We start from the raw sequence: 15805 nt of genomic DNA, 5'->3' as shown, positions 1-15805 counted from the left end.
GAGTGCTAGGATTACAGGCGTGAGGCACCGCTCCCGGCCAAAAAATACAAGAGGTTTTTTATTTCAATAAATATTCCTGGAGTGGACAAATCCCTTCTAAATGAGATAGAAAAGACTGATAAATATGACTGTTTAAAAAGTCTGAGAAAAACATTGTTAACCAAAGTTAAATGAAATGACAATTGGGGGGGTGGGGAATCTTTGCTTTCTATGTCTTATATATATTTATAAATGCATATTTCTCTACAATATATATTATATATGCATGTATATGTGTGTGTGTGTGTGTGTGTGTGTGTGTGTGTATATCTATCTATATATGAAGAAAGTGAGAGAGAGCTCTTACAAAGCAATATGTAAAAGATGCACAATCCAAGAGAAAAATGGCAAAAGACATGAATAGGCAGTTCCTGGAAGTTCAGATTATAAGAAATATTATTAGAAAAGATCATCTTTCATCTATCAGATTAGCCAAGATCAAAAGATTAACAATGGCCTTCCACTTACCTCTCTAAACTCCTATGCCACTACTGTCCCCTTCCCTCACTCCTCTCTAGCCACACTGGCCTTCTCCTTGCTGTTCTTGAAGATGCAAGGTTATCTTTCACCCGGGGCCTTTGCACTTAATGTATCCTGTGCCTGTGACACTGCCCCCAGACAGCTACACGGTTTACTCCCTCACCTCAAGTCTTTGCCTCCCTGACTACCTATTTAAAATTCCAACTCTCTATCATTCAGACACACAACATCCTCCTCTCTGGCTTTATTTTTCTCCACAGCACTCCCTACCTTTTAAAATACCATTTTTGTTTTACTTATTCTATTTACTGCCTATCTCTGCAGGATTTTATTTTGTTTACTACTTATCTGCAATATTGTGAACGTATTGTGGTCCTTAGGAGGTGCTCAATAAATATCTGTTCCACAGTGTTAGTGGGTGGGTGGGGGGGAAACAGGCACTCTTACACACTGTTGGAAAGATTATAAATTTGTAGTCTTTTTGTAGGGCAATTTGGCAATATCTACCAAAATTTAATTACATATTCTTTGGCCCAGAAAAAACACTTTTAGGAATTTATCCTACACATATACTAGCATATGCACACAAAGATGTATGTGTAAGATTGTCAGTCTACCACTGCCTGTAAGACATAAGGACCAGTTTTTAAAATATAATATATATTGTATGCCATTAAGTTGTAAAATATGTATATTAAATCTGTATATGTTGAGATATAATCATCTCTAAGGTATAATGATATAGAGAAAAAAGCAACATACAGAAAAGAAAGAATGGTATGCTCCCATTTGTAACTTAATTTTTACAGGCTGGGGGAAGGTGACACTTATATTTGTATTAAAGATTTCAGGAAGAAAGCAAAAGACACCATTTAACAGTGATTGTCTCTGAGAATGGGGTCTAAAAAAATGGAGTGTAAGACAGACTTACTTTTATTGTGTATCTTTATGTATGTCTAATTTATTACCACGCACTTGTATGGTCTTTCCAGTAAGAAGTTGCTTTTTTTTTTTTTTTTTTTACAAAAAGTCTATTATAGCCACTTAAGGTAGATAAAAACAGTCTTTCTCATTTGAATGTAAGAGGCAAATAGTGGGATCATGTATAAAATAAAATTAAATGAGGAACTGCGGCTAGAAGTAAAGTTTCCATAACTATTCATTCCAATGCTTGCTTTAGTGCCAGGTAGAAAATTAAGTATGTCATTTTAGTGTACTAGAAGTTGCACTTGTGTAACTTAATAAAACACGTGTAAGGTAACAAATTCAAATTCATCTGCAGTCATTTCAGTGAAAGTTAATCTCTTTATTTATAAAATAGGATGCTATAGTGGATGATCCCCAGGGCTTTTCCCACGCCCTCAAAAGTATATGTTCTATTACATAAGTAAATTCCTTGATATTTTCAGGTATACTGCAATCTTATCTTTTTTATCTGGCTTTATTCTCATTTAATATATAAGGTTTGTTTTTTCTTAATGTACTTACATATAAGTATTGTAAAAGGTCAAGGCATTACATGGATTTTAAATGAGACCAATAAACTATTAATATGATCAAGGGAAAAGATCAAAATGAAATACTACAGAATAAAATATCACTTGCCTTTCTTGAATGGAAGAACTGAACATGTATCGCAAGCAGCAAGCCCATACCTGAGGACTATAGATATGTATAATTCCAGATAGCCAACTAAAAGAAAAAGAAAAAATTAAAAACTACAGTAATTTATAAAGTAATATATTTAGATTACATTCTTCTCAAGGTAATATGGTAGATCCTTGGCATTTACATTGAAAGACCTCACAAATAAGAAATCTACAAACACCAGACCATCCTGATAATTAAGAGGGAGAATATATAATCTATATCTCTATACATATCCATATATATAAATACATATCTAGAAGAGGGAGAGGCAGGGGAGGTTGGAGAGAGAGAGAAAAACAAGTGTGCACTTCTTTCTCTCTGTCCTCTCCTACCTAACATGTGGAAGAGGAAATAGTTAATCAAGGTAAAAACAAAATGCTAAAATGAATTAGCCTGGACTGGAAATAGGCTGAATTAGAGAAGACTGAAGTTCGTAGCCTAAAACTACTTTACAAAGTTGCTGAGAGGATTAAATGCTATAACATTTTTGGTAGCCTGAAACAGAAGGTTCTTAGTAAATATTCACTTAGACATCAATAACCCATTGACAAAACCAGGAGCATAGCAAATACACTGCAAGTAGATTTCATACTCCAGAGAATATTTGTGCATTCTCATTAACTTTGTACATGTCATTCCCAAACATGGGTTCTTTTTCCCATCAATCCTCCCTTCTACTATCCAAACAATTAAAGGTCTAGCTCAAGTTTCCCTTCTCTAAGATAATGCCCTTTAGCTTCTTTTTCTTACAAATACTAATAGTGTTCATTGTATATTCTGTTCAATTCATAATAAATCATATATTTTATTACTTATTCTTCGATGTATGAATACTTGAATATTTTATCATCTCACTTTGATTACAAATTCCTTGAGAAGGAGCTTTAAAGCTCAATACGGCATCAACAGAATACTACATATATGATAAATGCTCGATAAATACTGAATAAATATAAATTTCTCAATAATCTGTCTAAATGTCATTAACCACTAACTCTAAAGAGAAAGCCATTAACACTAAAGGGAACTTCTGCAAGGTTGCCTGGCAACAGATTTTAAATCATGTTATTTTGAGCCCTGGGTTCCTCAAGATGTCTTGAGGACAAGGGGTGGTGAGAGAAACCTGAAGAAACAGGGCTCTGAGACTTCAATTTCAACCAGAAAAATTCAATGTCTATCTGTATTACATATTGGAGTTCTTTCTAAATTGGGCAAAATCTTATTTTAGCTGATTCTACTATTAAAATGAGAAAGCTTGACAACCACTGGCCTTTGTGGCTTTACAAAATGATCTAAATATTCACAGTACATGATTCACATGCATACCATATACATCTGAACACATATTTGGCTGACAAAGTTTTCATAAATAACGCAACACTTACATTCCCACTAATGGTAGAGAATAAACCTTGGGATCAGATTCCAGCAAAAGTAACAATTTGCGTGTTTCATCCATGGTGAGATACCTGAAAAAAAGACATTCATGCAAAAATAATTGTTAAGTATGTATTTTTTTATCTAAAAGAGATAATCTGAGTACTTAAGTATATTTTAGGTACGAGAGATAATTCAAATGAACATTGTCTCTCACACAAATGCACACAAAGAAAGCAGCTCAAAGTGTTTGACTTGGTAAAAGGAAGACTCTCGTAAAAGACATTAAAGAGATTTAATGTCTTCAAACTTCAATCTATTAAAATGGTAGCTGAAGATTACACATCTTTTAAAAAAGTTTTGCTCTACAATTTTATTTATAACTTACTTTAATCAAAAGTGTTAACATTAAGGTAGACAATTTCAGAACCAAACAGGTTTCCTCGGGAGAAGTGAACTTCCTGTTACTGGAAGTGTTCATGCATGCAGGTGATTTGAAAAGTTTGCAACAGATACGACCTCTCACTGAAGTAAACTGAATTAGGGAGGTATAATCAGCCCTCCATGTACTATATTCCTCCAGCCACTGTCAAAGAATTTTGGAACCATCATGATAAAATCCAAAAGCTCACTTTTCCATAAAAGGACATTATATTACATTTATACTTTGTTATTATATTCATTATTGAAAGTAAGTTTTTTTTTTTTTTTTTTTTGAGATAGGGTCTAACTCTATTGCCCGGGCTAGAGTGCCGTGGCATCAGCCTACCTCACAGCAACCTCAAACTCCTGGGTTCAAGCGATCCTCCTGCCTCAGCCTCCCAAGTAGCTGGGACTACAGGCATGAGCCACCATGTCTGGCTAATTTTTTTTATATACGTATTTTTAGTTGTTCAGCTAATTTCTTTCTATTTTTTTAGTAGAGACGGAGTCTCGCTCTTGCTCAGGCTGGTGAAAGTAAGTTTTAAGAATATGAAATACCACAGTAGAATTGAGAGTTAATTTTATTATTATGGTTTTTAAATCACAGAAATAAAAACAATGCTATTTATATTGTTATATAACGTCTTGATAGCACCACTGATGATATAGTTTACTACTATAATGACCACAAAACATAAAGATAATTAATTTATGGCCAGGCGCGGTGGCTCACGCCTGTAATCCTAGCACTCTGGGAGGCCGAGGCGGGTGGATTGTTTGAGCTCAGGAGTTCGAAACCAGCCTGAGCAAGAGCGAGACCCCATCTCTACTAAAAATAGAAAGAAATTAATTGGACAGCTAAAAATACATAGAAAAAACTAGCCGGGCATGGTGGCGCATGCCTGTAGTCCCAGCTACTCGGGAGGCTGAGGCAGGAGGATCGCTTGAGCCCAGGAGTTTGAGGTTGCTGTGAGCTAGGATGACGCCACAGCACTCTAGCCCAGGCAAAAGAGTGAGACTCTGTCTCAAAAAAAAAAAAAAAAAAAAAAAAAAAATAATTAATTTATCATGCATTGTGACAAGAAGATTAAGCCTGAGTTGGCATAAGATGTATGTATCAATGATCACACACATTTTAAAAGTTCTCCCCCAGCCTTGCCCACATGATAAATTCCTATTCCTTAAAAGAACTAATTCAGGCTTTCCATGATTTTCCCAGGCAATTTGGACACCACCTTCCTACGTTCCCAGCACTGTATATGAACTTCCATTATGGCACATCATGTTTAGATGTTAACATACTAAATGGAAAATAAGCAGTTTAGTGTGTGTATTTTTGTGTTTATATGAGATGGGGTCTTGCTCTGTTACCCAGACTGGAGTGCAGTGGCGCAATCAAAGCTCACCACAACCTCCAACTCCCAGGCTCAAACAATCCTCCTGGCTCAGGCTTCCAAGGGCTTTGACTATAGTTACATGCCATCATGCCTGGCTACTTTTTAAAGTTTTAATTTTTTTGTAGCAATGGGGTCTCACTATGTTGCCCAGGCTGATCTTGAACTCCTCAAGCTATCCTCCCGCCTCAACCTCCCAGGGTGCTCAGATTACAGGCATGAGCCACTGCACACAGCCTAACAACTTCATTTTTTACTTTCCCTGATTATTGATCAAGCCGCCAGGTCTCTGGCATGTAAACTGACTGTACAATGATCTCATGTTATGTGGATATCCAGAGAATATACTAATGCAACCAATATTTATAAGTTTGGATTAATATATCTTTCACTTACCCATATTTATAAGTCCCTTGAACTTGAGAAATACTCAGATTACTGCTCAAGTTTCTTGCAAGAGCTGTTGGGATAATGGGGATGGGCTTCACAGGTGTGCATTTAAAGCTATTTGCTAGAGTTATAGCCGCACAATGCAAGTCAAAATCCACATTGTCCACATTTTCCCTGGAAATGATATGAGCTCTTAGGGAAAGCAGCTTACCACAGTCCAAGGTATCTTTGCTACATACATGGTGCTGTAGAGCCTGAGGAATCAATATTAAACAATTATTTTAAAACTTTGAAATATGTCCATATCTCTAAAGTTGATTTTACACTGCTGCATATACACACATAATGTCTTGCACTAATGAAATTAAATTAGTTCTCTTTTACAGCATTTCAGTTCTCATTTCTTCCATGTGACCAAAAGACTGCGTGAATAATTATATCACAGCAAATAAGATATACTATCCGAAGCTCCATTACACATTTCCAACTTACATGTCCTAGCAGCACTTCAAATTCTTTTTTTTTTGAGACAGGGTCTCACTCTGTTGCCCAGGCTAGAGTGCCATAGCATCAGCCTAGCTCACAGCAACCTCAAACTCTGGGGCTCAAGTGATCCTCCTGCCTCAGCTTCCTGAGTAGCTGGGACTACAGGCATGTACTGTCACATTTGGCTAATTTCTCTATTTTTTGTAGAGACTAGCGTCTTGCTCTTACTCAGGCTATGCCCTTCAAATTCTTATTGGGGGCCTGGCGTGGTGGCTCACGCCTGTAATCCTAGCACTCTGGGAGGCCGAGGCGGGTGGATTGTTTGAGCTCAAGAGTTCAAGACCAGCCTGAGAAGAGCAAGACCCTGTCTCTACCAAAAAAAGTAGAAAGAAATTAGCTGGATAACTAAAAATAATAGAGAAAAATTTAGCCAGGCATGGTGGCGCATGCTTATAGTCCCAGCTACTTGGGAGGCTGAGGCAAGAGGATTGCGTGAGCCCAGGAGTTTGAGGTTGCTGTGAGCTAGGCTGATGCCACGGCACTCTAGCCTGGGCAACAGAGTGAGACTCTGTCTCAAAAAACAAACAAACAAAAAAATTCTTATTGGGGAATGTCACCCCCAATAAATATTTACTAGATAGGAAAAAAATGGATGTAAATTAATTCTGACTCAGTCTCAGAGAATCTAAAATCCATTCCATTTTGATTCCTTCCTTGTTGCCCCTAATTGTTAAGTTGGTTCTTCCCGTGTATTTGCTTGTGCCCACTGTGTCCTCTCTAGTCTCATGGCTACCACTCTACTTCAAGATAACACATCCCTCTTTCATACATACCCAACTACTGCAATGGCTACCTTCTCTGACTTCAGTCAGCCTACCCTATTAGATTAACTGTTTCTGATTCAATTAGTGTTTCCTCTTTTCAAGAACCTTCAATGACTACATGTCCCATATGACAAAGTTCAAATTCCTTAGCCTGGCAGACAAGGCTCTCTATAATCTGGCCAAACTAGTATTACAGTCTGACTGCCCATAAATCCGGCAAAAATTTACATCCTTTAATGTTACCCTGAGCACATTCTGAACTTTACTATCTTGGTCACATAGCATCTTCCTCTGGAATGCTATTCATATCGTTTGCCTCAGAAACCACATTCGATTAGATTTTAGGTCCACAACAATTCAATCAGAAATCATTACTAATACTTCCCAAATATGGGTTTATTAAAATACAGCATACTAAACATAGTTTGATTGTTGGGTTGAATTAAGAATATCAATGAGGTCAGGTGTGGTGGCTCACACCTATAATCCTAGCACCCTGGGAGGCCAAGGCAGGAGGATTCTTTGAGCTCAGAAGTTTGACACCAGCTTGAGCAAGAGTAAGACCCCATCCCTACTAAAAAAAAAAACCAGAAAAAACTAGCTGTGCATTGTGGCATGTGCCTGTAGTCCCACTCACAGGGAAGGCTGAAGCAAGAGGATCACTTGAGCCCAGGAATTTGAGGTTGCAGTGAGCCACGATAACGCCACTGCACTCTACCCAGGGCAACAGAGTGAGACTCTCTCAAAAAAAAAGGGCAATAATGACATACATATTAATTTTTTGCAAGGAAGGCTGAGCATGGTGGCTCATGCCTGTAACCCCAGCTACTGGGAAGGCTGAGGCAGGAAGATCACTTGAGCCTAGGACTTTGAGTCTGCTGTGAGCTAGGCTGATACCACGGCGCTCTAGCCTGGGCAACAGAGCAAGTCATTGTCTCAAAAAAAAAAGAATAATCAAGGAATCTCACCTTAAAAGTTGAACTGAAGTCATCTGCATTGTAAACTATCACTTCTCTTGAACAAAGTCCCTCAGTTTGAACTTTGCATGGAATCAAAAAGTCCCCAGGAAGAAAAGCAGTAGGGGTTAATTCTAAGCATTCGGGTACTTCTCGACCAGGATCAAAGCGATCTACTGTCAGTGTCACACCTTCTTCATCTGAAGAACAAAAAATAACAGCTAATATAGCATGCTAATTAAAAACATGAAATCAAGCAAGACTACATTATAGCAAAGCACTTTGTTCATACCAATAGTATAGCAAACTCTTACTTTAAAAAATGACTTCCTTTTGTATAGTTACGTAAATAATTCTTTTTTTATTAATCACTGTGTATATTTGATTTATTAACTTAATAATCAAGAGCCTTAAAACATCATTCCTTTTTATTTATATGTATGTGTTTAGAATTGAAGGTTTTTGATAGCATTGTAAGTGTATGGCTTTATTTTTTTTGAACTTATTTTCTCATTACTTGTTGCCTATAAGCCAAAATTAAGGTGTTTGAAAATAGTTTCTTTTAAAACAATAGGATGGGCTTCTGTGCCTGGAATACTGATGGAATTTTTTTGTATGACGTCAGATGTTTAAAACACCTTCTATAGCATCACTTTAAAACATGTTTTAAGGACTGACTGAGGCAGTTTGAGAATTAGTCTAGAACAGGTTCTCCTTTTTTTTCTGCTTTAGACTTGAAAAGAGACAGGCAGGTGATCTGCTACAGAGCAGTTTAAGGGAGCAAGCTGAGCTATGACTTAACGTAGCCAAAATGTGAGTGGTTGAATATCATTAAAAATACCAAATTAATTGTGTGAAACTTTGGAAGCACACCAATCTTGTTTTGTAAATTCTGATTTCTTTTCACCATTCGTATGTACTACTGAACCACTTGTAGAATTTTTTTTTTAATCTACTGCATTTAGGGAGTATTCTAATAAGCTAGCTGAATACTTGAACCATAAAATGTCCAGTAAGATCACTGTTTAGATTTGCCATAGAGTACACTGCCTGCCTTAAGTGAGGAAATCAAAGTGCTATTACAAAGCTTAAGATCTAAAAAAATAAATGACTTCCTTACATCTTCCACCTGACTAGATTGTGAAGTCTGTAATGGATAGTTTTACTCATCTTCACATCCTTGGTGCACAGCAAATAAAATTAGCACAAAGCATACATAATAGTTCGCTGAATCAATAAATATAAATTCTTTTATGGTCATACAAGTAATTTTTAAAAGTATATTACCTTCGTCCACTGTGAAAGAACCAAGTAAAAAGCATGGCAAATTTTTTCTATTCTGTTTAGCATGACGATAAGCAAGTCGAATGGTCTTTTCAGTCACCACAAGCTTTGGATTTCTGAAAAACAACAAAAATCTTTTATAAATGTGATGGATCTGATATCCTAAAAAACCCCCCTGCCATTAAATGCTACCTAAAATATAAGACATATCTTTTAAAAGATCATTGTCAAGAAATCCCAGGGTCAAAGGCAGGAGGTAGGGAGGTCCACTTGGAAACCCCAACAACAATAAGCACACATGGAAGCTATAGCTGTTCTCCAAGTATTTACTTAACTTTATGAAACAGAGCAAGAATTGACAAACTATGAGGCCGGTCTCTTGTTTTTGTAAATAAAGTTTGATTGAAACAGTCACACTCATTTGTTTACATATGGTCTATGGACTTTAGATATTAACAATATAGTAGGAAAGTTTACAGCAGTAAGTGCCTCCATCAAAAAAGCGGAAAAGTTTCAAATAAACAACCTAACGATGTGTCTCTAAGAATTAAAAAAACAAGAGCAAACCAAACCTAAAATCAGAAGAAAATAAATAATAAAGATCAGAGCAGAAATAAATAAAATTAAAACCAAAATACCCCACAAAAGATCAACAAAAGTTTTTTGAAAAGGTAAATAAAATTGACACATCTTTAATCAAACTAAGAAAAAAAGAGAGAAGACCATATTAAATAAAATTGGAGATGAAAAAGGAAACTGATACTGCAGAAATCCAAAGGATCATTAGCGACTACTATGATCAACTATATGCCAATAAACTGGAAAACCTAGAAGAAATGGATAAATTCCTAGACACATCCAACCTACCAAGATTGAATCAGGAAGAAATCCAAAATCTGAACAAACCAATAAGAAACGAGATAGAAGCAGCAATAAAGTCTCCTATCAAAGAAAAGTCCAGGACCCAAAGGCTTCATCGCCGAATTCCACCGAGAGAACTAATACCAACCCTATTTAAACTATTCTAAAAAATCAAGGAGGAGGGAATATGGTTAAACTCATTCTATGAAGCTTGTATCACCCTTATACCAAAACCAGACAAAGACATAACAAAAAAAGAAAACTATAGGCCAATATCTCTGATAAACATAGATGCAAAAATCTTCAACAAAATACTAGCAAATTGAATTCAACAACATGATAAAAAGATTATTCATCATGATCAAGTGGGATCCATCCCAGGGATGCAAGGATGGTTCAACATATGCAAATCAATCAATGTGATACATCATACCAACAGAATGAAGGACAAAAACCATATGATCATTTCAATTGATGATGAAAAAGCATTAGATAAAATTCAACATCAATTCATGATAAAAACTCTCAAAAAACTGGGTACAGAAGGAACTTATCTCAACACGATAAAAGCCAGGTATGACAGACCCACAGCTAGTATCATGCTCAATGGGGAAAAACTAAAAGCCTTTCCTGTAAGATCCGCTGGAACAAGACAAGGATGTTCACTTTCACCACTGTTACTCAACGTGGTACTGGAAATTCTAGCTAAAGCAATCCGACAAGAAAAAGAAAGAAAGGTCATCCAGATTGAAAAGGAAGAAGTCAAATTATCTGTGTTTGCAGATGATACAGTCTTATAACTAGAGAAACCAAAAGACTCCACAAAAAAACTATTAGAACTGATAAACAAATTCAGTAAAGTTGCAGGATACAAAATCAACATACCAAATAGTAGCATTTCTATATGCCAAAATAAACAATCTGAAAAAGAAAACAAGAAAGCAATCCCATTTACAATAGCTACAAATAAAACACCCAGGAATAAACTTAACCGAAGAAGTAAAAGAGCTCTATAATGAAAACTATGAAACATTGATGAAAGAAGTTGAAGAGGACACAAAAAAATGGAAAGATTTTTCATGCTCGTGGATTGGAAGAATCAGTATTATTAAAATGCCAATACCACCCAAAGCAATCTACAGATTCAATGTAATCCCCAGCAAAATACCCATGACATTCTTCACAGAAATAAAAATCAAATAATCCTAAAATTTATGTGGAACCACAAAAGACCCAGGATAGCCAAAGCCATCCTAAGCAAAAAGAACAAAACCGGAGGAATCACATTACCTGATTTCACATTATACTACAGAGATGTAATAATGAAAATAGCATGGTACTGGCATAAAAACAGACACATAGACCAACAGAACAGCATAGAGAACCCATAAACAAATCCACACATCTACAGTGAACTTATCTTCAACAAAGGTGCCAAGAACATACAGTAAAGAAAGGATAGTCTCTTCAATAAATGGTGCTGGGAAAACTGGATATTTGTATGCAGAAGAATGAAACTGAACCCTTAATTCTTGCCACATATAAAAATCAAATCAAAGTGGATTAAAGACTTAAATCTAAGACCTGAAACTATGAAATTACTAAAAGAAAACATTGAGGAAATGTTTCAGGACACTGGTCTAGGCAAGGACTTCTTGAGTATTACCCCCAAAGCACAGGCGACCAAAGCAAAATTGGACAAATGGACAAATGGGATCACATCAAGCTAAAAAGCTTCTGCACAGCAAAGGAAACAATCAACAAAGTGAAGAGACAACCCACAGAATGGGAGAAAATATTTACATCTGACAAGGAATTAATAACTAGGATATATAAGGAGCTCCAACTCAATAGGAAAAAAACAAATAATCCAATTAAAAAATAGGCAAAGGATCTGAATAGGCATTTCTCAAAAGAAAACATAGAAATGGCCAACAGTTACATGAAAAAATGCTCAACATTATTAGTCATTAGAAAAATGCAAATCAAAACTACAATGAGATATCATCTTACCCCAGTTGAAATGGCTTTTATCAAAAAGACAGGCAATAATGAATGCTGGCAAGGATGTGGAGAAAGGGGAACCCTGGTACACTGTTGGTGGGAATGTAAATTAGTGCAACCACTATGGAGAACAGTATGGAGATTCCTCAAAAAGCTGAAAATAGAACTACCATATGACCAGCAATTCCACTGCTGGGTACATATCCAAAGGAGGGGATTCAGTATATAGAAAAGATCTCCACTCCTATGTTTACTGCAGCACTATTCACAATAGCCAAGATATGGAATCAACCTAAGTGTCCATTAACAGGTGAATGGATAAAGAAATTGTGGCACATATATGCAATAGAATATTATATAGCTACCAAAAAAAGAATGAAATCCTACCATTTGCAACAACATGTATGTAACTAGAGAACATTATGTTAAGTGAAATAAGCCAAGCACAGAAAGACTAATCTCATATGTTCTCACTCATATTTAGGAGCTAAATATTAAAAATAATTATCTCCTGGAGACAGAGAGTAGAATGATGGTTATCAGAGGCTGGGAAGGGTAGTGGCCGGGGGATGGGGGATAAAGTGGGCATGCAAAAATATAGTTAGATAATGAGATAGAATGAACAATATTTCGTGGCAAAATAAAGTGACTATAATCAACAGTAAGTTAGGATATACTTTAAAATAACTAGAAGAGTGGAAATGGAATGTTCCTAATACAAAGAAATGATAAATGCCTGAGGTGATGGATACCGCAATTACCCTGATTTGATTAATGCACATTATATGCCTGTATCAAAACATCACCTATACCCTATAAAGATATATAATTATTATGTACCCATAATAATTAAAAACAAAACAAAAATTACAGTAATCTCCCTTTACCTTTGGGTGATATGGTCCAAGACCCCCAGTGGATGCCTGAAACTGTGGACGGCATCCAACCCTATATTATGTTTTTTCCTATATATACATATCTATGATAAAGTTTAATTTATAAATTAAGCACAGTTAAAAAAGAAAAAGAAAAAAAAATTAGAGAGATTAACAATAACCAATAATAAAACAGAACAATTAAAATATACTGTAACAAATGTTATGTGAATGTCATATGTGTGTCTCTCTCTCTCTCTCTCTCTCTCTCTCTCTCTCTCTCTCTCTCAAATCATCTTTTTGTTTTGTTTTAAGAGATGGAGTCTGGCTATGTTCCCTAGGCTGGACTTCTGGGCTCAAGTAATCCTTCTGCCCCAGCACCCCAAGTAGCTGGGACTAAGGTGCGATCCAGCTCAAAGTATCATATTATATTGTACTGAAGGTAACTGAAATCACAGAAAGTAAAACCAAGGATAAGGGGGGACTACTGTATTGAATACAGAATATAAATAAATGTGATTAAAATGTAAAAGAAATATAAAAGGAAAGCCAAAATATGAGCAAGGAAAAATAAACTATGAAAAAAGACCAGGCGAATTTTAAAAAGAACCACACAGAACTTGCAGAAATAAAAAATGAAATCAATTAAAACCCCATTGGATTATATAATCAACTAGGGATAGGTACATGAATGTTTATTATTATTCTATAAACTACATATATATTACAAACATTCTTGCATGTTTACAGTACACTACATTTTAAAAACCTAAATGATAACTAAGAGTAGAACTGAGTGTTTCTAACACAAAGAAATGACAAATGCCTGAGGTGATGGACACCCCAATTACCCTGATTTGATGAATTCATAATGTATGCCTGTATCAAAACATCACATGAGCCTGAGAAAGAGCAAGACCCTATCTCTACAGAAAATAGAAAAATCAGCCAGGCATGGTGGTTCGCGCCTGTAGTCCTAGCTACTTGGGAGTCTGAGGCAGAAGGATCACTTGAACCCAGAAGGTTGAGGCTTCAGTGAGCTCTGATGATGCCACCGCACTCTAGCCAGGGCAACAGAGCAAGACCCTGTATCAAAAAAAAAAAAAACCAAAACACGTGTACTCTATAAATATATACAACTATTAGGTACCCATAATTAAAATTTAAAAATTAAAAAAAAAACTAAACAGAGAGTTTACATGGCAGTTAAACACAGCTAATGAGGAAACTGATAGAGATGTAAAACAAAGGAAATTACTCAAAATGTAGTACAGAAAGAAAACAAAAGAAAACATAAAAGATAGGCTAAGAGACATGGAGAAAAGAATGAACAGGTCTAACAAACATTTAATTAAATTTCCATAAGACCCTCCTTGTTTTTGTAAATGGTACTATCCTTCTCTGTCCAACTAGTTTAGGTCTTGAATACTTTTTATCTTTCCTTTCAATTCCTTTATTTCGTCAATCATCAAATACTATACACTGTTTCTTCAGAACACTTTGTTTCATTCTTTCCTCTTGATTTGAATACTGCTACACTGCTCTGGGGAGTCCTCATATACCATTTATTAAACACTTTCTGTTCTAGGCATTCTGTCAACTGCTTTACAGAGTATGTCTTATTTAACCCTTACAAGAGTACTATGAAACAGGTATGATAGCTATTTTATAAATAAGGAAACTGATCCCTGGTTACTTTACTGAGGTAACATAAATAAGAAATGGTAGAATGAGGATTTGATCCTCTAGGCGGTCTGACTCCATTATAGCACCTTAAACCACAGCATATATCTATGTGATTACAGAAAAGCATCTCATAGCTAGGCTGACTCTAGGCTCTCCCCACTATAACGTATCCTTAGAATATTGCTTTTAACAAGTAACTCTCTTATATGCAAAATCTCAAGGATCTATTTTCTATTACTTTTAAGCCTAAACTTCTATATCTTTCTTTCAAGGTCCTGGACGTAACCATAATATTCTACTAATATATTCCTTCTAATCTGATCCACTCAAAATCAGTTCGAACTTCTCAATGTTCTACAAAGACTTCATGCTGACACATGATGAAAACCACTTTCAGTTTTTACTATATTTTGTCTCTTTTGAATTCCTACAAACTCAGAACTTTAAATTTGCAGAGTATTTTAACTGTGAAATTAAGATTATTTCTCAAAAGCATGAAGAACAGATTTAAGAAGCAGAGGGAGTATTTTGTCTGAGGGGAGCTTTTGAATGGATAAGAAAAATAAATAATTGGTCATAGTAATCCGCTTTGTCTTACCCATCCTTTTATGACTCCTGTTTATATTGGTTTGATTTGAAAAAAGAAATATCTTATACCTGTAGTAATTGAGATGTAAGTAGATGAAATCTCCAATTGGCATTGGGTTCCAAAGTGCACATTTTGATGGAGGAAAGTGGAAAGGTACCATCCTGCTTGAAGGAAACCTTGAAAAAAGAATTTAAAATTAAAGCACACGGAATAGCAAATGTGATAGAAATTTTGAAAGAAACAATTAACTATCTTTAAATGATGGTACTTTTCAGATTACTTTTATAATTTTTAAAGTGTCAAAAATGCTTTTTAAAAAAAGTTAAAAAAGAAAAGAAAACTCATTTGTAACTCTACTATCAGGTGAATAAGCATTCAAAATTTGGGTATGGCTTTTCTGTCCTTTTTTCCTATGCATATATAAATTTACACAAGCTTTTGTAAATACACACAAGCTTTAAAAAAAGAACTGGATAACTGATCCTAT

At 35.5% G+C, this 15805-nt stretch overlaps 1 protein-coding gene across 1 annotated transcript in view; it reads right to left on the bottom strand.

Moving 5' to 3' along the window:
- STIL (SCL/TAL1 interrupting locus) overlaps nt 1-15805 on the bottom strand; it is a 60115-nt gene that overhangs the window by 40694 nt on the left and 3616 nt on the right. Inside the window, exons 2-8 of the mRNA XM_012648915.1 lie at nt 15387-15494; nt 9307-9419; nt 8032-8219; nt 5965-6007; nt 5760-5823; nt 3555-3638; nt 2125-2211 (exon numbers count right to left, since the gene is read on the bottom strand). Of these exons, the coding sequence (XP_012504369.1) occupies nt 2125-2211; nt 3555-3638; nt 5760-5823; nt 5965-6007; nt 8032-8219; nt 9307-9419; nt 15387-15494 (687 nt within the window). The remainder of the gene's footprint in view (nt 1-2124; nt 2212-3554; nt 3639-5759; nt 5824-5964; nt 6008-8031; nt 8220-9306; nt 9420-15386; nt 15495-15805) is intronic.

The sequence above is a fragment of the Propithecus coquereli genome, unplaced genomic scaffold (genome assembly GCF_000956105.1).
Source record: "Propithecus coquereli isolate 6110/MARCELLA unplaced genomic scaffold, Pcoq_1.0 Scaffold299, whole genome shotgun sequence".
NCBI classification, from domain to species: Eukaryota; Metazoa; Chordata; class Mammalia; order Primates; family Indriidae; genus Propithecus; species Propithecus coquereli.
The sequence above is the reverse complement of the archived record's forward strand: the minus strand, read 5'-3'. Positions and strand labels throughout refer to the sequence as shown.